Raw genomic sequence first — 20,954 nt, 5'->3', positions numbered from 1 at the left:
AAATCACATTTCTAAGAGCAGCTAGCTCACAGCTTGGACGGCCCTGTGCAGTTTAAGAAAGATGTCGGGTGACCGATAAAAGTGCTATCAACACTGTTTTATACCCACAAAACATATCCGATCCATGCACTGGTAACCCCGCGTTCAGCATGTTCGCTGCACCAGAAGTCAGCGAACTCCACAACAGATTACGTGTTAGCAGTAACCTTGGCGCGCACTATACGCGGTTTGTAAAATAAAGCTGTTCTCTCTTCCTCCCTACTTGCATGAAAGGATAATGACAGCACCCGAATGTTCTAAAATCTGACCGATTTTCGGCTCATAATATGCAATCAAAAGTAAGGTTTCAGTTCTCTCGTTTTTTCTTCTGGTTCAAGTAATGATAACAGTATATTGGAAAAATATAAGCTCATTAAAAAACCAGATGACATCTTTGCGCATCTACACATGGAAACGCTGAAATACCTTGCTAGAAGGAAAGCAGTGCAGCACGCGAGACCCCTGCCGTCACAGTGAGTAGTCGCAAAAGTGAAACGAGATGAAGTTAGGCAATACTGGCAGCTGTTCACTACTATGTGACGCTGCTAAACGTTCGTTTATTGAAAGTTTTCAAGCAAATTTTTTTCTTCCTCATCATTCAGCTCTAGCCTGATATGCAGCAGTATTCCTATTAGACTGAAGCACATTTTCTTAGCTTTTTTTGCCGTGAATGAACGTAGCCTGTGCACGTGGCGCATTAATTTTAGGCCTGGAGTGGGTAGGGACCTCATGGAAAGCTTGTGGCCGCTCACTCCAATTACGTTTTCATCTTTTTATGAACACGGCATTGATAATGCATTGTCATTGCGTACTATGGGAACGTATTCAGCAAAAACCGCACGAGTCTCTTTCTAAGTATGCTAGCAATGGACTCTTTGTGAGGACGTAATGAATGTTTGCTCTGAATATTGACACATGTGACAACACACTTATATCAGATACGATGGTTTTCGCTGCTATTAATACAAAAAATAAAACAAAGAATGCTACATTAAATTTGTGATGTTCCCACGTACGAAATCGTAGTACTGGCAGCACTGGTACAGAGCTGACATCTTTCACTGTCGCTGATGCTTTAAAGCAACGTTTTCTTAGCGAACCCTCCCAGACCTTTCCCAGTGTGGCTGCTGGGCGTTGGTGCTGCTGCTGCTGTCGTGCCGAAAAGCTCATAATAATATGAAAAATAATTTCAATTACGGGATTAAGCCACAATCACACTTAAAATTTTACCATGCCAACTAGCTCTTTCGGGTCATCGCCGCGTGGTTCACATTGCACATTACGTGTGCACGTGCCAGTTGCCTTTACGGCAAAGACGCAGGAGTTGAACGGGCAAATTTAGAGCTGTTGACTGAAAAAATAAATTCTGGGTTTTTGTACGTGCCAAAACCACAACTTGATTATGAGGCTCACCGTAGTGGGGGTTCCGGATAAATTTCGACCACCTGTGGTTCTTCAACGTGCGCCCAATGAACAGTATACACGGTTGTTTTTTTTGCGTTGGCTTTTTACTGACCGCTTCACGAAATCTTTGCTTCGCATGAGTTCCAAGTTCTCATTTGGACATGCATAATTTTTATAGCCCAGTAATTCTGCCACGTGGCTCTAACGGCGGCCACGTAGGCAGGGAGGCAGAGACGGAATAAACTTATACAGCGTATTTGCCAAACGCATACCTGTTAACTAAGGTAGAGCTTGGTAAAGTTGACACAACCACCGAGGTCGTGAAAGAGAATGACAACGGCTTTTATACATGCCGCATCAAAACTTACACATGCGCTCGCGGTGACGATGTAAATTCTAGAACGTGCAGAATAATCCATAAGCAACCCTACTCCGTTGACGTTTGAACGGTGCACCCCAGCACAGTATATGCATTTCCAATTCGGCCATGAAGCAGCACTATACAAATCCATACGCGATGGGCCCGTCTTTCTAGAAAAGTACCGCTACGTTATAAAATCACACGTTATCTCCTATTGCGAGCACCTCCACATGTGTCTGTCTAAACGTCATGATAATAAAGTCTCGTATCCAGAGCTAATCAAACGCGCGCGGCCGTTGTCCACATATTCATATTGTCCTCCATATTTTATTTATTTATTTGTGCGGTACTGCCAACCTAAGTGCCAGTTTTATCCACGAATATTGATGCTCAACAAAAATAATGTGCAAAAAGAAAATAAACGGATACACATATCTTCATTTCTACACGTTTCCGCTTTCTTGACTAGCATTTTGTTATTGACTTCGACGAACATCCAAGAATTTCTTTTTTTTTTGCCTCAGTGTGGCAGAGGAGTAATAAACAACAGCCAGATAATGTTCTCTCAAAATCCATGTCGTTTTTCCAGTCTCCTGAAGGGCCATTCGAGCAGGCTTCGAGTGTTAAAGCTGTACAGGTCCGCGACCTGTTGACGTCTATTCGGCGTTCATGCGCCGGATGTGTAATGAGTTGTGTCACTCGGGCAGACCGGAGTGACATGTTGCGTTGGCGCCATCCGGTCGGCTCCGTCGGCCAGGTGCGCATGAACCGAGCGAAGCGACAGAAGTGGAACGTTGCGCAGCTGCGTCGCGTAACTTCATTATTTATTTATTTTTTTGCATTTAAAGCGACGACTCCGTCGGGCACACAGTTAGTGGCATCTGATACGAAGAGACACGTTTGCCGGTGCAACAAGAAATAATGGCTCAGGTAATATGCAACTTCCATGTGTTTTAGAAATATAAGGAACATTGCGAAAGTGTCGAATACTTCCATGAAGCTAACAATTTCTTGGAAAGTTTCTAGTATGACACAACAGCTACCTCTTCAAAACATAGTGATATAATTCTGCGCACATGTAGGCGTCACTGATGCTGGAATTCTAAATGGCAAATTTTTTTATACGTCATCGTCTTAGGTTTCGTAAACCTGGCATTGGTATGCGTGTTTTTTAAATGGCTCGTTATGCATTACGGAACGTACACGTCATTCTCATTCTAGCAAAGGACAGTGAAGGCCCCTGAACTAACAAAGAATAGGGTGACAACTCCCTATGTATTGTATATAACACACTCTTGTGTCTGCTTATAGGATGTAATGCCAGAGTAAATTTGAGTCCAGTTTAATCCGGGCTGTACTGACGAATTTTATTAGTTTAATATAGCTGCGCAGGAGGCTGCACACTCAACCTGTTAATTTTGCTGTGTAGAGAAGAAGCCAATAGCAAGAATGGAGGAGTCTACATACCAACGTCATTTGAAGAGAATGGACTACCAGTGTTTTTAATCTGGGGGAAACTAATGTTTGTGCAAAGAGCGTACTTTTAATCACAGTTGATCGTAAACTCTTCTGTGAAAATTGGAGGACGCATAAGCTACGGCTTTAAGAGTGGATCGGGCTCCGTTCGCATCACATTTTTTTCTCTTTATGAGTAGGCTACACTGCAACACGACGCGCGAAAGCCGGCTTACAAAGACCAAGCTTACACTGATCCCCTTAAGTCGGCTTCACTTTTAAACACAGATGCATTGTTGCGAAGGCATTTTTACAGGAGCAATTTAAGCCGTCTTATATCAAAATGTGAAGGCGCTAGAACCTTTTTTTATTTTATTAATTGTTTTCTGATGCCTGGAGGCGCGCGCGTCCAAAATTTAGAAAGGCTCGGTTTTCAACATTCCCCTCAATGTTGCCTAGAACCGAAGTACAGCGAAAGACCATTAGAATTGGAGCACACTTAAGTTTCGGCTTTAAGAGAGGAACGCGATAGCATTCAAAGATCCCTGGCTGTTAATCAGGCTTTTTACTCGTATATTGAAATCACAATCAGACGCTATCACGGCCGCGGGTTGTGGTTAAAACATACTTTACGGTTTTTCTGAGAGATTTTACTTTAAGAAATTCCATTTTTGGTCACTAACGCCTTCCGCCACGCGGAGGGCCTGTGTGGTCGGGGTGCTTCGGGATCATTTGGTTCGGCATGATTATTTCCGCCAGATGCCGGTGCTTAACGCCGACGCCGAATTTTCTGCGACACGGGGCCCTTAACGCTATCGCGTTATTATTTGCCCCAATGTAGCACACTTATGTTGGGAACAGCTACGAACAAGTACACTCACAATATCGGCTCACTGACGGTCACACGCTACGGCGGAGCGTTCCATCGCAGGCTTCGATTTCCGGTAGCGATGGCTGAATTCCGATTGGCGGAGAATTCCAAATTCCTTGTGCGCCAAGCATTGGAAGCATGTCAGAAAGGTTGTCAACGTAGTTTGGGATCCCTCACATTCACGTCCTTCATAGCCACTAAATATCTTTAGGCTCACTCACGCATTGTAATTTGACGTAAGCTCAAAGTGCATCCAGGAAATATTGCATTAGTTTGGTGAATCTCAGGAATGACTGCACCTTTTGTTTCTGCGCGTCCTCATTTCTATGCTCGCATGTTGCTTAAATTTACTGCCCCGACTGTCCTACAAAATTTTATTTTGAAGATATTTTAAGTAGAAAACTTTTTATGACACACACGTAACCTTGGAACGTTTTGTATTTGCTCTGTCCGAATTTATTCTGTGAATTACCGTCTGTAAATCGAGTGTCACGGCTTGCGTTGGGGCTAGATGGAATGACATTATTAGGGAACAGTGCTGTAGAGCTAAGACACACGCACAGCCTGAACACGAGCAACGACGTAGAAGCGATTCATCATCTGTGCTCGTGTTCGCGTTGTTTGTGTGTCTTGACTGTGCCGCGGTGTTCTTTAATTAACCAGTGTTGTTGCGAAGTGGTTACGCCGGCGCCAGGCGTGTCCTTGGGCATCCATTGTGTTCTTCTGTCCCCACGATTGACACTAAGGATCGCAGATCATGACGATTAGTTCCCACAGTGCACAGGAGATGCTGCGAATGAAAAGTGTGAGTATAGAATTGATCTTAACCAGAACAAACCCACGTAAGGTTTATTTTTAACGAGGACCGACGCAGGTGGCAATTGTTGGTCAACGGTGACTCTCATTAGTTGACGCGACATTGATGACATTGCTCTTTAGTCACACCATCCAGTTTCTGGCAAATAGTTTCTTTCACGGGAAATTTCACCGTGGTCTTTTTTTGTGCATAATACTTTGGGCCGAAGTTACCAGTTACTTGCGATGAATATCTGGTTCACCAATTTTTTAGCGCTGAAACATGCTGCATAACTGAATATACTGCTCTTCAACACTCAGGTCACGCGCAATACACAGAATAACAATGTTTCGAAGCTGACATATAGGACGTTTGGTATTCGAACACAAATGCAATGATACTTTAATTATTCGTGACAGCACCCAAATACAAATCCCGACGATAAATAGTAAAAAAATGTAAAAAATAAATGCTAGCTACGACGTCGCACTAGCGTGAGTAAACTTGCCAATTTCTCATCTACCGCAATGATATCGGAAACTTTGCGAGGAAATCGGCAGTTTTCCGCGGCTCAAAGTTAATCCAGAGTTCCCACTATAGTATGCCTCATAATCATACCAGAATTTTGGCACGAGAACCCCAGAATCACAATTTGTTTGAATGTGAAATGTTTGTGAAAACGCTTCTGGCACACCCGAACGTTCGGAGAGTCGAAAGCTACCGGTTTACGGCCACGGACTCACCGCAAATAGCCCAACTTCTATGACGCAGCGCTGCTGAGATGGAGGTCGTAGGTTCTGTCGTGGTTGGGGAGGCCGCATTTCCATGGGGACGGAATAAAGAACCGCTGGTGTACCATGAATTGGGTGCACGGTTGTGAAACACCCGCTGGTGAAAGTTAATCCCACTATTACATGGCTCATAATCAGATCCTGACTCTCGCATGTAAAATCCCAGAATCTTTTTTCTTGCCGTGGTATTGGCCCCAAGAACCACCTAAAGAGGCACTGCGAGCACCACTCATGCGAGGTGAGGGCAAGGAATCGCACATCTCGTTTGCTACAGTGCGGGCGCCGTCCTGCGCTTTGTTGGTGCTCTCCTTCTGTATGCTGTCATACCTATGACGGTCCTCTTAAATATATTTAATGCATTCTTTGGGTACTTTAAAGCTCTCTCCGGGGCTCAACTATCTATCTATATTTGTGTGTATGTTTGTGTTTACGAGTATGAGTTCCAGCACGCCGCTCGTGCTGGAACTCTTGGTTCTGTTCTACCTCCGCGTTAGCGGCTCTTATTTCTGTCAGTAAACCTCTTTACCATTGGTAGAAGGTGTACGGTAGTTTGAAAACGTCAAACCTGGAACTTCGATCCCGCACGCTACCGTCCACCATGCCTGACGACGCATCTCAGCAGGTGCCTCCTTCTCCATCGGTCGTGGTATCCGGTGCGGTCCGCCAAAAGTCCAGGTTGTTTTCAGCGGCGCGGATGACAACGACGTGGAGAAATGGCCTTTGCCGTACGAGAGGGTTAGCGTGCCCAACAAATGGAACAAAGAAAGAAAACTGAACACAGTGACGTGATATCTAGCGGGTGCTGCAAGCCTGTGAAAGAAGAGCTATGAGACAGATTTACAGATGTGGTCAGCGTGTAAGACCTATTTCGTAGAATTTTTTCCGTGGCCTGGTGTTCGCAAGCCGCACGCCCAGCAGCGTTTGCGGGAACGAGGACAGCAACCGAGTGAATCATTCACGCGCTACATCGAAGATGTTCTAGGCTTGTATAAGATATTCACCGCGACCATGTCAAGTCGGACAGAATCAAGAATGTTGTAGAGGACGTAGAGGACGACGTCTTTCATATGCTGCTTGCGAAGAATCCACGCATTATGTCAGTAGACGTTACTGTTTGCCAAATCTGGTTAAAGGCGCAGTGCAGCCAGCGATCTCAGACCCGCCGCCCTCCTTAGCACGAGGAACATCTCGCTCTAGCGGCTGCCGCTTCCGATAAGTCAACACTGCTCACAGAAATAAAGGCATTTGTGCTCTCCTTAGTACCTTTTCCTCAGCCGCAGCATATACAGCAGCCCGCTTTAAATTTTGTGCCCACGCACAAAATTTAAATTTTCAGCAAGAAATTACCCAAGTATGGCACGTGCTCCGCCAACAGATACTTGCGATGGCGCCCCTCAGTTATGCTGAAGTCGTCATCATGGCCCCGATTGCTTCCTGCAGCTCCAACCCTCATTTAAGCCGACGTTTTACCTATAAGCGCCTACCACAAGTCGCCGTCCTATTGTTTCACCAGACGCTTCGTCAATCTCGTCCTGTGTCCTGGAGTAGAGTTGCCGTCGCAGACTCGTGGCGTAGGTCCGACGATCCGCCAAGATGCCTTGTGTGAGGCAACGCCGGTCATATTGCCGGCCACTGCCGACGCGCTCAATCACCTGGTGCCGAATTATCCTTGGTATCGCGTGATACAAGCGTGCCAAGGCCATTTTCCTTCTCCTACGAGCCATTTTCAGCCCTGGCAGCTGTTAGACGCATGCCTGTTACCCGACCGTTCTCCGCGTCGCCATTCACCATCGCCGATGCGAGCTCGTCCTGTGCCTCGAGAGGATAAAAACTGATTGTGGCACTCCACAAGGCAAAGACTATGGAACAGAATAAGTTTGGGCATTTTGTTTAGTCTTTGCGATACAAATAACCTAGCGCAGCAAGGAAGAGGAACAGGAGAAGCGCTAGCTCTTCTCCTGTATCGGCTTCTTCCTTGTCCTTGCTGCTGCGCTATGCTATTTGTATCGCAAAGACTACCGCACGATCGAGCTGCAAAAGTCCTCACCGTCGCCCATCAAATGGTATACAAGATTGTGTTGAAGGTGCTCGCACATTCACGTTCATGGCCACTGGAGCCGCCGTTTCTGTCATGGACGCAAAGCTGTCACTCGCATCGGAAAGTTACGACGCTACTTTCGGGGTTGTCCCATCAAGCAGAAAGCGCTCAGGATGTTTACTCTGTAGCGGCGTGTACGGCGTGTGCAGTCCCAGAGCACTGTCCTGTATACCATCGAGTTCATTTTTATTCCTTCTTGCTCTCATGACGTCATCCTTGGTTGGGACTTTCTGTCGCGCCATACCGACAACATTCATTGCTCACGTGCTGAAGTTGAACTATGACCGATGGTAAATGGGACCTCACGTTTCTTCCATTTTCTGTAAACTGCTCGTGAAAGATATTTTGCCAACATTCCTACAACGCCTCAGCGCTTCTGCCAGTGTACCCCAGCGGCCGCTCTGACACAATCGCATTGCTTTCTTCATCTAGCCTGTTTCTTATACCGAAGGCTGTTGTGCTGCTTTTGCTGCTGTTTACATTACGGAAGGCTACAGTAATCTCTCTGTTTGTTCCATACCCTGCGACCATACCCACTTCCATACCCGGCGACACTGCTTCGAAGAGAATGCATGGGCGATGTGGAAGTCATTGACGAGATGCAAGTTGTCGACATGTCAGATGACAAAGCCTCGGCCACCTACCGTACACTTAGTGCTTTGTCTGAGTATGAAGCATTGTTCACGGATGTGTTTGGGCCCTGCATTGCTGAAGACCTTAGGCCGATTCAGTGTACCCAGCTTTTATGTGTCTTAAAAAAATTTCGTTCTTCTGCCGATATCACACAAACGTTTTTGGGCCCGCAAGTCCACCGCTCCGCACAACATAACACCGGCTCTCACGCGCCATAGCAACAACGCCCATTTCGTGTGTCTGCCCCAGAGTTTCATGTTATCAACGGGAAATTCGACGACATCCTTCGCCGCCAAGTGATTCGACCTTCATATAGTCCGTGGGAGTATCCTGTTGTCCTTGCCTCAGAGAAGGATGGCTCTGTTTGCTTCTATGTAGATTACTGGCGCCTTAACAAGATCACTCGCAAGGACGTCTATTGCCTACCGCGAATGAATGACGTCGCTGCTTATCTGCAAGGAGCATAATTCTTTTTTATTAGATTTGCGGTCAGGCGTCCGGTGCAAGTGACAGAAAGTGACGGACAGAAGACAGTATTTGTTTAACCTGATGGCTTACAGGAATTTATGTTATGCTCTTTGAACTTTTGCAATGCGAACGCAAAGTTTGAGCGCATGATGGGCACTGTGCTACACGACTTGAAGTTGGGCACACGCCTATGCTATCTTGATGACGTTGTTGTCTTTGCTCCGAACTTCGCGGAACACCTTCAGGGTGTCAAATGCGTCCTGACATGATTAACGAATGCCGGCATACAATTGAACTCGAAAAAGTGCTGCTCCACAGCCAGAGAGCTTAAAATACTCGGTTATCTTGTACCCAAGGATGGCGTCCTGCCCGATTCGGCAAAAACTTGCACCGTCGCTGAATACTCTAAACCAGCGTCGATAAAAGAACTGCGCAGTTTTGTTGGACACAGTCCTTACTTCAGACAGTTCATTAGAAATTTTGCCACCATCATATCAACCCTGACTAAGCTGCTCGAAACAGTGGTACTTTCTCCTAGTGGTCATGGGAGTGCGGGGACGCTTTCACAAATCCACGTCGTCTTCTTACTTAAACCTACATTTTGCGCCATTACCACCCGACAGCCCTACGGAAGTGCACAGGGACGTCAGAGGTGGTCGCCTCGGCGCTGTCCTTGCGGAACCTAAGTCTTCATTCACTAAATACGTTTACATATGCCAGTCGAACACTGAGAAAAGCCGAGGCCACCTACAGTGTGACAGAGAATGAATACTTAGCCATCGTCTGCGCCCTTACTAAGTGACGTCCTTATTATATGTATGGCTGCCCATTCAATGTCGTCACAGGTCATTATGCACTCTGTTGGGTCTCATCACTGAAAGATCCCCCAGGCCACCATGTTCACTGGGCACTTCCTCTCCAAGACTACGAAATCTACGTCGTGTACCGAATTGGTCGTCCCGCTCTTCCTTGCCCGATGACATGTCCTGTTCCTCACCGTCTCAGTCCACCAGTTCTTCTTGACATTGACATCATCGCTTCAGAGCAGCACAAAGACCACTGGATTGCTTTTCTTATATATTTTCTCTCTGTTCAACACAACAGACCACTTCGCGACGACCTGCTTCCCTGACGCAATTATTCCTCAGATGGCCGCCATTGCTTACTTGTAATACTCTAAGTACGCGTTCCGAAATCTGTGCATCCTTCTATGCTGATCCACAGTGTACGCAATCAGGAGTTTCCATAACATACCAACGTCTTCGACAGCGGTACTACTGGCGAGGGATGTACAGTAACCCAATTGCCAACGCCACAAATATCCAGCCCCCTGGTCCCCAGGTGGTCTGTGGCCTCAACGTTGCCCTGTCTGGGCGTTTGTGGGTTTCGCAGTAACTTGTGAGGGCTTATCTCACAACAATTTCTGGTAACCGCTAGGCCATCATCGCAGTTGACCAGATCACGCAATGCGCCGAAACCGCCGGCCTACCAGCAGATACAGCACGCGATGTTGCCTCGTTCGGTCGTGGTCGACCGCAGCAACTATTCAATGATCACGGGCTCATTTTCTTGTCCGAAGTCGTTGAGGTCATCCTCGATCAGTTACGCATTGTTCATCAAACAATTACTGCATACTACCCTCAAACCAGCGGGCTTATTGAACGCTTCAACTGTACCCTTGGCGACATGCTTGCAATGTATGTGGCCTCTGACCACACAAATTGGGTCCTGATCCTGCCCTTTTTTATCTACGCATACAAAACCACCACTCGGAGTACCCTTGTTTTCTCGCCCTCTTTCTTATTGTACGGCCGCCACCCGTCGTACACTGTCGCCACAATTCTCCCGTACCGGGTGGATGCATCCGAGTGTGCGCCCGTTTCTGCCGCTACAGACATGATAAGCAGTGCCGCGTACTCGTACGGGCCTTAAATCCATCTGGTAAAGAGCGCCAGAGGAGCAGCTGAGCTGACAACATCGGCGCACCAATTTTCCTTTCCGGGCCTCTTGGGTGGCTGTCAGGTCGTTCCAATGCAACCGGTCTCTCTTCGAAATATACCCAGGTATGAAGTAAAGGAGTAGGTTTTTTTTATTTACAGATACTGCAATCCTCAAAGGGATTTTAGCAGGGTGGAAGTACAATATATCAGCGTACAAATGCAGGCAACAAAACAAACCAATACGGAGTACATTGCCTATAAAAACAACATCGGTTTAAATAAACGCGGCAAAAAGAAATGAACGAGGTCACATTTGATCTTGTAGACTACTCAACAGATGTTAGCAGAAAATAAAGACAACGAAGGCTGAGTAACTTCTATATTAGTCAAATTATTCCATTCTATCACAGTCCTAGGAAAAAAGGAATATTTAAAACAATTATTTTTTACGCGGATGGTATCACTGTTAGTTGATGCCTTTGTCTTGTGGCATACCCGGAAGAAAATGTAATTATATCAGTGATGTTAATGTCGTAGTGTCCATTTACAAGCTGATAGAAGAATTTTAGTCGGGAAACTCGATTGCGCTCTGTTAGTGCAGGCAAGTTGGCTTGTTTTAGGAGTTCTGTTACTGAGGTACGGGAGAAGTTATTATAAATGAAGCGAACTGCCTTTCTCTGCACCCGTTCGAGCTTTTTGATGTTAGTTTGCGTAAACGGATCCCAGATAATAGCTGCATAATCTAGTACTGGGCGTATAATTGTTTTATACGCTAATAAGCGAACGGGACACGTGGACAGCTTTAATGCTCTCCTAAGAAAAAACAATTTACGATAGGCATTAGTGGTTACCTTATCGATGTGCCGATTCCATTTGAGGTTGTTAGTTATCCACAGGCCAAGGTACTTGTATTCTGTTACTTCAGATAGAAAAATATTGTTAGCCGAGTAATTGAAACTAAGCTTTTTCTTTTTGTGAGTAATGCACATAAAAACAGTTTTCTCAAAGTTCACTGACATCTGCCTATCTTCACACCAGACAACTACCTTCTGAAACGCATCATTTAGTAATAATTGATCCGAGGCGTTGTCTATTTCTGAATATAAAACACAGTCGTCTGCATATAATTTGATTTTAACAGGAAGATCATTTACAAGATCGTTTATATACAACAGGAAGAGGAGCGGCCCAAGAACCGAGCCCTGGGGAACGCCAGAGTCAACGGAGAGATGATTAGAGTCCTGATTCTTAAAAGTAACGAATTGTTTACGGGCACTGAGGTAATCTGAAATCCAGTTAATCAGCTTATGATTTTTAAGAATTTTGTTTAATTTATGGAGTAGTTTATGATGAGAGACTTTATCAAAAGCTTTGGAAAATCCATAAATATGGCGTCTGTCTGTTTAGCGTTGTTTATATTATTTGCGAAGTCATGCACTGTTTCTACCAATTGGGTTATTGTTGAATAGCCTTTTCGGAATCCATGCTGATGGGTTGTTAGAACGTTATGTTTCTCAAGGAATTCCGAAATGTGCTTGTGAATGATGTGTTCCAAGAGTTTGCATGCAGTTGAAGTTAATGAAATAGGGCGGTAGTTCTGAATGTGCTGCTTATTCCCGGTTTTGTGGAGTGGCTTGACTCTGGCGGTCTTCCAGTCGCTCGGCACTTGGCCTAATTGCAAGGATTTCACAAACAAAACATGTAAATATTTGGACACCCATTCCGCATAGCGTTTAAGAAAACCATTCGGAATGTCATCTGGGCCAGAAGATTTTCTAATATCTAGATTAAGTAGCATATTAAAAATGCCCTGTTCAGTTATCTTAACATCAGGTATAGGAGGCAGGACTGCGTCGTAGTACGGTAAAATGTTATTACCTCGAGTGAAGACAGACTTAAAGTGTGCATTAAATAGGTTTGCAATTTCCTTGTTATCATGAGTCAACTTGCCATTCACGTCAAATACATCACACTCTTCTGATTTAGGACTAATGCTCCTCCAAAATTTCTCAGGAGCCGATGCGATGTAACTTGGCAATAAGTCGCCATAATAGCGCTGCCTATCGCTACTGACTTGGTGCTTAAGCTTTGAAGTTAATTCACTGACTTCGTTACCATTGCAATGCAAATTTGTGTTCTTCATTGTTTTCTTTAATTGTTTTAGCCGTCTTTTCAACTGGGGCGCTTTACGAGAAATCCAGGGGTTTTTATGTTTCCTCTTTTTTGTAATCCCGTACGAAAGAGTTAATACAGTCATTTATAATATTTTTAAACCTGATCCAAAGCTCATTTACATCGCATCTGCTGTTTTCAAACTCATTAAAATGAAACGCAAGAGTATCAATAATTGAAACGTCATCTGCCCGAGAGAAATCGGGGAAAGATAAACGTTGCAATTTTTTATCAAGTGCAGTATTGCTTAGGGTTAGTAGCACGGCTTGGTGGTGAGAAATTCCTGGAAATACCTCGCAGCTTGTTCGAGAATCAATGGATCCGCTGACAAAGAATAAGTCTAAAACAGACTTAGAAGGTCCCTGAATTCTGGTATAGTCCTGCACAACTTGAAGCAGATCATATGTATAGCAAATGTTTAGCATGGCTTCTCCAACAAGATCGTGCTTTGTGAGCGTGAATGTTGGCCAGTGTATGTTAGGCAGATTAAAATCCTCTGAAAGGATAATTCGGTCATTAGTCTTTATATTTGCTCGCAAATATTTATCTAGTTCAACAAACATGGAAACTGGAGTGTTCGGTGGTCTGTATATAGCACCTATAATGTACCTGATGCCATTGTAATACGCTTTACAAAAGATACCTTCAACATTGGGTATATTCAGCATTCGTAGGATGTTAAGTGACGACTTGAAAATGATACTGACGCCTCCACCTCTACCGTCTCCATCTTTCCTAAACGCACTGTATCGAGATGGGACAAGCTCGCTATCATATATCGAGTCATTTAGCCAGGTCTCTGTTAGAATTGTGACGGCAGGATCATGTGAAAGGACAAGAGCCTCCAACTCCGCGACCTTGTTAATTACGCTCCTACAATTAATATTTATTATCTTTAGAGACCGGATGTTAGGGTTCTGGTGTCAGTCAGTCCTTGCCTTGGTTATCTAAAATCGTACATTTTTCCCTTCATCCCAACCGAACAAGATATTATTGATGCTCAACTTATCATAAACGAGTTTTACTTTCGCGCCATTTGCTTTCTCTCCTGCCGCACTCTTCCATAACTTCTGCCTTATGTCTCGAAGCTGTTTGGAAAAGTCTTCAGATAAGAATATATGTGTCCCCTTTAGTTTATGCGCCGATTTCAATATGGCCATTTTTTCGCGATAGTCGAGAATTTTTAATATAACAGGACGTGACCTGCCTGTTTCTCTTTTTCCTATTCTATGACATCTTTCAATGTCAACTACCTCCCTGCCGAAATGTTTCACAAAAATGTCTTCTTGTACTTTTTTAACTATTTAATCGTTTGACTCAGTATTTCGCTCGTCCAGACCATATATTACTAAATTGTTTCTGCGACCTCTGTTCTCTATGTGATCCATCTGGTCCCGAAGCGCCAACACCTGAGATTAATGTTTCGAGACTATTGATTCCATATTCTGAACCCTCCCGGCTACACCATTCAATTTTTGTAACTGCTCATCAATACCATCAATGCGTTCATTTCTTCCGGTCAGCTTTTTTTCTACTTCCTTCTGCGCACACTCAATGCCCTCAACAGTCGAACTGATAATTTTTTGACTTTGCAATAATTCGGATAACATTTTTTTCCAGCTCAGAAGGCCCAGGATTGGCCTCGATGTCACCACAAGATAACACATCATTGCTGGCCGGCAAAACACAATTTGAAAACCTTTTCACGCACAGTGGGCAAGGCACAGCACCACGAAACGGTTGTCGCTTCGGTAACAACTCATAGGCAAATAGCCACTAACCTGGATAGCGAAGCAAAGCGGGTTTCTAAGCATGTTGCCGCCAGCGCTGTTGCTAAGCCCACTGATGAAGAGCTGGCTCGATGGGTTTCCTATAGCCGGACAATGGACCACGTGACATGACGTAATCGACGTCGGCATTGGAGCGGGCATCATGACGCAGGGTTCATTGGGACCACCACAGATGTCGATAAGTGCCGATGTTGCCGTGTCGTGCCCAGGAGCGTAGTCCTGGATAGCGAAGCAAAGCGGGTTTCTAAGCGTGTTTCCGCCAGCGCTGTTGCCAAGCCCACTCTGCACCACAGGCGACCACAAACTTCTCCCCATTCTTCCTCTTATATGACCGCGGTGTTATCTAGGTGTAATTACCCACAGGGGGCCCTGATCATGATAAAGAAATTTACAGAAGAATAAAATTGGGTTGTAGTGCATACGGCAAGCATTGAAAATCCTGACTGGGAGCTTAACCACTCTCGTCGCAAAGAAAAGTGTACAATCATTGCATTCTACCGGTGCTAACATATGGGGCAGAAACTTGGAGGTTAACAAAGAAGCTCGAGAACAAGTTAAGGACCGCACAAAGAGCGATGGAACGAAAAACGTTAGACCTCTAATATGAATACAGGACAAGAGAACAGCAGGCAGCGTGTCTCAACCAGAACAGCTCAGGCAATCTCTAGCTCGCGCCTCCCGGACGACTGGCGATGTGGCTGCAGCGCCGGGTATTCCTCTTCACTACAATCGCCCCCCATCGGAAAAGGAGCCATCCTGGCGACTCATGGTGAACATAGAAACATTGGGTCGTAATACGGCTTCAGGCGTTGTAAGTGGACGGTTTCACGACCACCGCAGCGTTGGTCCGTAGGTGGCGTGACAGGCTCCACAATATAGTTCACAGGCAATGTCTGTGCTACAACATGGTCGGGTCCTTGATATTTGGAAACAAGCTTCGATGAGAGTCCAGCAGGAACGGCAGGAACCCAAAGCCACACAAGGGAATCCGGAAGAAAGTGACAATGCGGGTGATCATCGTCACGTCGAGATTTTTGTTGCCATTGGTCGACGGCTGTAAAGGAACGGGCGAGCTGACGGCAATCCTCTGCGCGGCGGGCAGCTTCAGAGATGGGCGTACATTCGGATGAGTCGGGTCTGTACGGAACAAGGGTGTCGAGGGTAGTCGAAGGTTCGCGGCCATATAAGAGAAAGAATGGGGACAAGTTTGTGGTCGCCTGTGGTGCAGTGCTGTAGGCGAACGTGATGAATGACGAAATGAGGTCCCAATCAGTGTAATCAGAGGCGACGTATTTGGAGAGCATGTCGCCAAGGGTGCGGTTAAATCTTTCCGTCAAACCATTAGTTTGAGGATGGTAGGCGGTGGTGGTGCGATGAACGATGCGACATTGAGCAAGGAGCGCGTTTACGACTTCGGAGAGGAAGGCACGTCCTCTATCACTCAAAAGTTCTCGAGGTGCACCATGACGGAGAATAAAGTTTTTCAGGAGGAAGGATGCTATTTCACGAGCGGTGGCAGCAGGCAGAGCGGCTGTTTCTGCGTAGCGCGTCAAATGGTCGATGGCGACGACTATCCATCGGTTTCCGGAAGCCGTGCTCGGAAGGGGTCCATACAGGTCAATGCCAATGCGATCGAAGGGCCTGACCGGACACGGGATTGGCTGGAGCGGACCAGAGGCATGCTGAGCAGGAACTTTGCGGCGTTGGCACTGAGGGCACGACCGAATGTATTTGCACACAAAGGTGTACATGCCACGCCAATAAAACCTGGAGCGAAGCCGGGTGTACGTCTTGAAGACACCCGCGTGTGCACACTGCGGGTCAGTATGGAAGGCAGAACATATTTCACCACGAAGATGTCGAGGTATGACCAGCAACCACTTGCGGACGTCAGAGGCGTAATTCCGGCGATAGAGAAGTCCATCCCGAATTTCGAAGTGAGATGCTTGACGGCGCAAAGCTCGAGAAGGTGGAGGAACAGTCGAAGGGTTTAAAAGGAAGCGGATAAGATCACTAATCCAGGCATCCTCGCGTTGCTCCGAAGCCATGTCGCAGCCTGCTGGGAACGAAAGCACGTGGTAGATCGGGGTCCTTTTGTCGTCAAGCAGGGTCAGGGCTATGGCCACCTGCTCCGCCACCTAGGCCGAATTCGTTCGAACAGTCGCGAGGTTCGAGTATTCCCATCGTGATCAATGCCCACCGCTACGAACGCCGTCCCGCCGGGGTACCGGGCAGCATCAACAAAACAGCAATCCGAAGCCTCTTCCCGAGCCTTGCCCAGGAGAGCCTTGCCCTAGCTCGTCTCCGATTTACATTGGGTTCGGGATGAACGTTGCGTAGAACTGGAGCGACGACAATGCGTTCCCGCTGTTCCCGAGGGAGACCGCAGAAGCGGGACTCGATTTCCGCCGGAGGAACCCCCAGCTCCCGCAGGATGCTCCTACCCGCTTGGGTGGTGGACAGCCTGGCGTACTGCGCCCTCTCCTGCGCTTCCGCGATCTCTTCCAGCGTGTTGTGCATGCCGAGACACATCAGTTTTCCGAGCTTGTGTACATGGGGAGGCCGAGGGCCCTCTTGATAGTCTTCCTGATCAACGTGTTGAGCTTGTCCCTCTCCGATCTTTGCCAATTGTGCATGGCCGCCACGTAGGTAAAATGACACATCACAAAGGCGTGCACCCGTCTCACAAGATTGTCCTCTACAAGATGCTGCTGCCGGTTGGCAACTCTCCGTATGAGTCTGATGACATTGTCCGCTTTCTTGGCTAGCTTAGACACCGTCAGGTTATTGGAGCCGTTTGATTCTATCGTCATGCCTAGGACCCGGAGGGAGTCCACCCTGGGAATGACCCCGTCCTCACTTGTCCGTAGAGTGATGTCGACGTCCTCTACAGGCTTCCAACCTTTCGGCTTGGGCCCCCTTCGCCTGGGCCTGTAAATGAGCAGTTCTGATTTCCGAGGGGAACACCGAAGGCCGGTCGGCTTAAGATATTCCTCCGTGATCTCGATGGCTTCCTGCAACGCAGCCTCCACCCGTTCATCACTGCCTCCGGTACACCAAATGGTGACGTCGTCTGCATATATTGTGTGATTAATACCCTCGACTTCGGAGAGTCTCCTCGACAGACCGATCATGGTTAGGTTAAACAGGGTCGGGGATATGACAGATCCCTGTGGCGTCCCTCTGAAACCCAGCCTAACCGAGTCCGAAACGAGGTCTCCCACCCTGAGAGTGGCGTCTCGGTCCGCAAGGAATGATCGTGTGTAGTCGTGGAAGTGCTTGCCCAACCCGAGGTTAGATATCTGGCTCAATACAAAGGAATGCAAGATGCTGTCAAAGGCCTTCGCCAGGTCTAATCCAAGTATGGCTCCCGTGTCCCTCGTGGTACGGTCAATGACTTGATATTTGATCAGCTTCATGGCATCCTGCGTTGACAGCCCTGCCCTGAAGCATATCATATTGTGTGGGTAAATATCCCGGTCTTCCAAGTATCGCGAGACCCTGTTTAAGTTAGCATGTTTGGCGACCGGGCCAATGCACCAAGTGAGTGAAATCGGTCGGAGGTTATCGAGACTAGGGGTCTTGCCCGGCTTGTGGATGAGGATGGTGGCAGCCCTCCTCCACATCTCTGGTACTTTTTCGTCGTTCCCCATTTGGTTGATAACGTCCGTCAGGTACCCCACCGACTTGTTGTCCAAGTTCCTCAGTGCCTTGTTTGTAACTCTATCCGGACCAGGGGCCGACCTGCCGTTTAAATCGTGCAAGGGCCCGCCGGATCTTCTCGACACCAAACTCCGCATCCAGCTCCAGGTTCGCGACGTCCCCATATTCTGGGACGGGGGATGCCGGACCGGAGGCTACCGGCAAGTACTTCTCGATCAACTTTCCCATCACCTCCTCGTCCGAGGATTCTTGCCTGGCCCCGTGCACCGCTCTTACCAGCGTGCTCCGCTGGTTCGAATTGGTGTTGGTCTCGTCCAGCAGATGCTTTAGGAGGTTCCAGGACCCCCCTCTCCCCATCTGGCCATCAATCGAGTTGCAAACTTCATCCCATTGCTGTCTGGAAAGGACCTTGTAGTGCTCTTCGATGCTTCTGTTGACCTCAGCAATCTTCTTGCGGAGCCTTCGATTGAGCCGCTGACCCTTCCATCTGGCCAAAAGGGACTGCTTAGCCTCGAGTAGGTGCGCCAGCCTGCTGTCCATCTTCTGTACCGGGAGGTCTGTAATAACCTCTTTGGTCGCGCCCTCAATGTCCTTACAAATCTCTGCAACCCATCACTCTAGGTCGGGCCTCCCTTCCCCGGTCCGCTCCTCTCTCAGCTTGCGGAACTTGTCCCAGTTGGTGAATCGGAACTTGCGTTGTCTGTTCTGCTCGCTCCGAAGGACGGTGGCCAAGACGTAGTAGTCGCTGCCAAATTCCACGTTAAGGTTTGTCCATTTCACCTCTGCCACTCCCCTGACGAAAGTGAGGTCCGGAGTCGTGTCCCGGCTGGATGACGTACCGCACCTGGTAGGGAAGGCAGGGTCCCTGACCAACATTAGGTCCAGATTTATTGCCTCTCTCCATGGGTCCTCCCCTTTAGGGGTGTCATACGGGTAGCCCCACGTATGATACGGAGCATTGAAGTCACCCGCCACGACCAGGGGAGCGCCTCTGGCGAGCTGTGCAGCTTTGGAGACAAGAACTCTGAAGCATTGCCTCAGATCCCTGGGACTGCTGTACACATTGAAAACAAAGATACTCTCTCTGTTCGCCGGGCCGGGAATAATTTCTATCATGACGTGTTCGACCTTGCTCGACGCCAGCCTGAGGTCATGAACGACGTGGGTAAGCTTGTTGCTGATCAGTACACCCACTCCTCTTCCTTCTACGTGCTTTGCGACATACCCGTAGCCGGGAAGCACGACGCTGTTAAAGTTTCCTGCAGGAGTACTAGGTGAGGCTTTTCCGAGTGCGAGCGAATAAATTGCTGCAAGGGGGCCTTTTGTGCAGAAACCCCCTGCAGTTCCACTGCCATATTCTGAATTAATTAGTTTGCCCAGCCATCGTGTGGCTGTTGCAGCTGCGTTGCTGAATTGGTCCTGTGAGGAACACTCACGTTCTGACCCGCCGAAGCCGTCGACGGGAGTGACAGCGCCCTCGACCACACGGTTGGAGCTACCACATTCTCTAAGAACGCCTCAATCTTGCAAAATCGCTGGTTATATCTCTCCTCCATCGCCAACATACTGCCCTGAATGTGCGAGACCGTCTCGCTTAGCTGCTTCATGCTCTCGCTGAGGGAAGAGAGCATATCGCGAATTTCCGATTTAGGCCTACCCGAAGGCGTGTCCTGCTCTCTAACTATGGCCCTTTTTTCGGCGGACCTCTCCGTCTCGCATTCCTCAGCCATAGGTGTATCTGCCGGCTGTGGCGTCTGCCTATCTTCCGCGGCAGGTTGTGTACCTCCTCCCTTCTTAATTTCCGCTATCTCAGCCATGAGGCTAGCTATCGTGTCTCTCATAATCCTATTCTCACGTTCAAGTTGTGCAAGCCTCTCGCTTTCTTTGCTGTGCTCTGGCGGCGAACCCCGCGTTACCTGTTCTGTAGTACCTTTGCGAACTTGATCGGCCCAGGTTGGCTGGCCCACAAGATGGCGATCCTGAGACCGGTACCTCTCGAACCGGACACGTCCTCCTCCTCCTCGGCGCTGGGAGCTGGAGCGCCCCCTAGATCGGGATCTGGATCCGGTTGTGGAACGGGAGCGTCCCATAGAGTGCGAGCGCCCCTTGGAACGGGAGCGTCCCCTACTTCCTCGTGCCGAAGCCTGGCTTTCCCGGCCAGCCCCGCCGGCGCTGCCAACTGCCGTGTTTAACGCCTGCTTTCCAAAAGCTTCTGTCGGGCCTTCTGCCACCTTCTTCTCCTCACGAAGTACGGGATTTGATATCGCTGCGAGCACACTTTGTCTGCTGCCACGTGTGATCCCCCGCACAGCTTATATTTCAGGGTACATTGGTGCTGATCGTCCGGGTTCGAGACACCAAAACCCCGGCATGTCACGGCCTCCGGGGTCGGGCATACGTCGGCTCGATGACCCAGCTTGCCACACGCTTAGCAATTGTCCACCTGTTTGCGGTATAAAAAGCATCGCACCAA

The 20,954-nt window shown here is 47.8% G+C and overlaps 1 protein-coding gene across 1 annotated transcript in view; it reads left to right on the top strand.

Moving 5' to 3' along the window:
• Window positions 1–2,631: 2,631 nt before the first annotated feature.
• LOC119466640 (uncharacterized) overlaps window positions 2,632–20,954 on the top strand; it is an 89,352-nt gene continuing 71,029 nt past the window's right edge. The window contains exon 1 of the mRNA XM_037727158.2: window positions 2,632–2,734. Within this exon, the coding sequence (XP_037583086.1) occupies window positions 2,726–2,734 (9 nt within the window). The 5' untranslated portion in view covers window positions 2,632–2,725. The remainder of the gene's footprint in view (window positions 2,735–20,954) is intronic.

The sequence above is a fragment of the Dermacentor silvarum genome, chromosome 10 (assembly GCF_013339745.2).
Source record: "Dermacentor silvarum isolate Dsil-2018 chromosome 10, BIME_Dsil_1.4, whole genome shotgun sequence".
NCBI classification, from domain to species: domain Eukaryota; kingdom Metazoa; phylum Arthropoda; class Arachnida; order Ixodida; family Ixodidae; genus Dermacentor; species Dermacentor silvarum.
The sequence above is the reverse complement of the archived record's forward strand: the minus strand, read 5'-3'. Positions and strand labels throughout refer to the sequence as shown.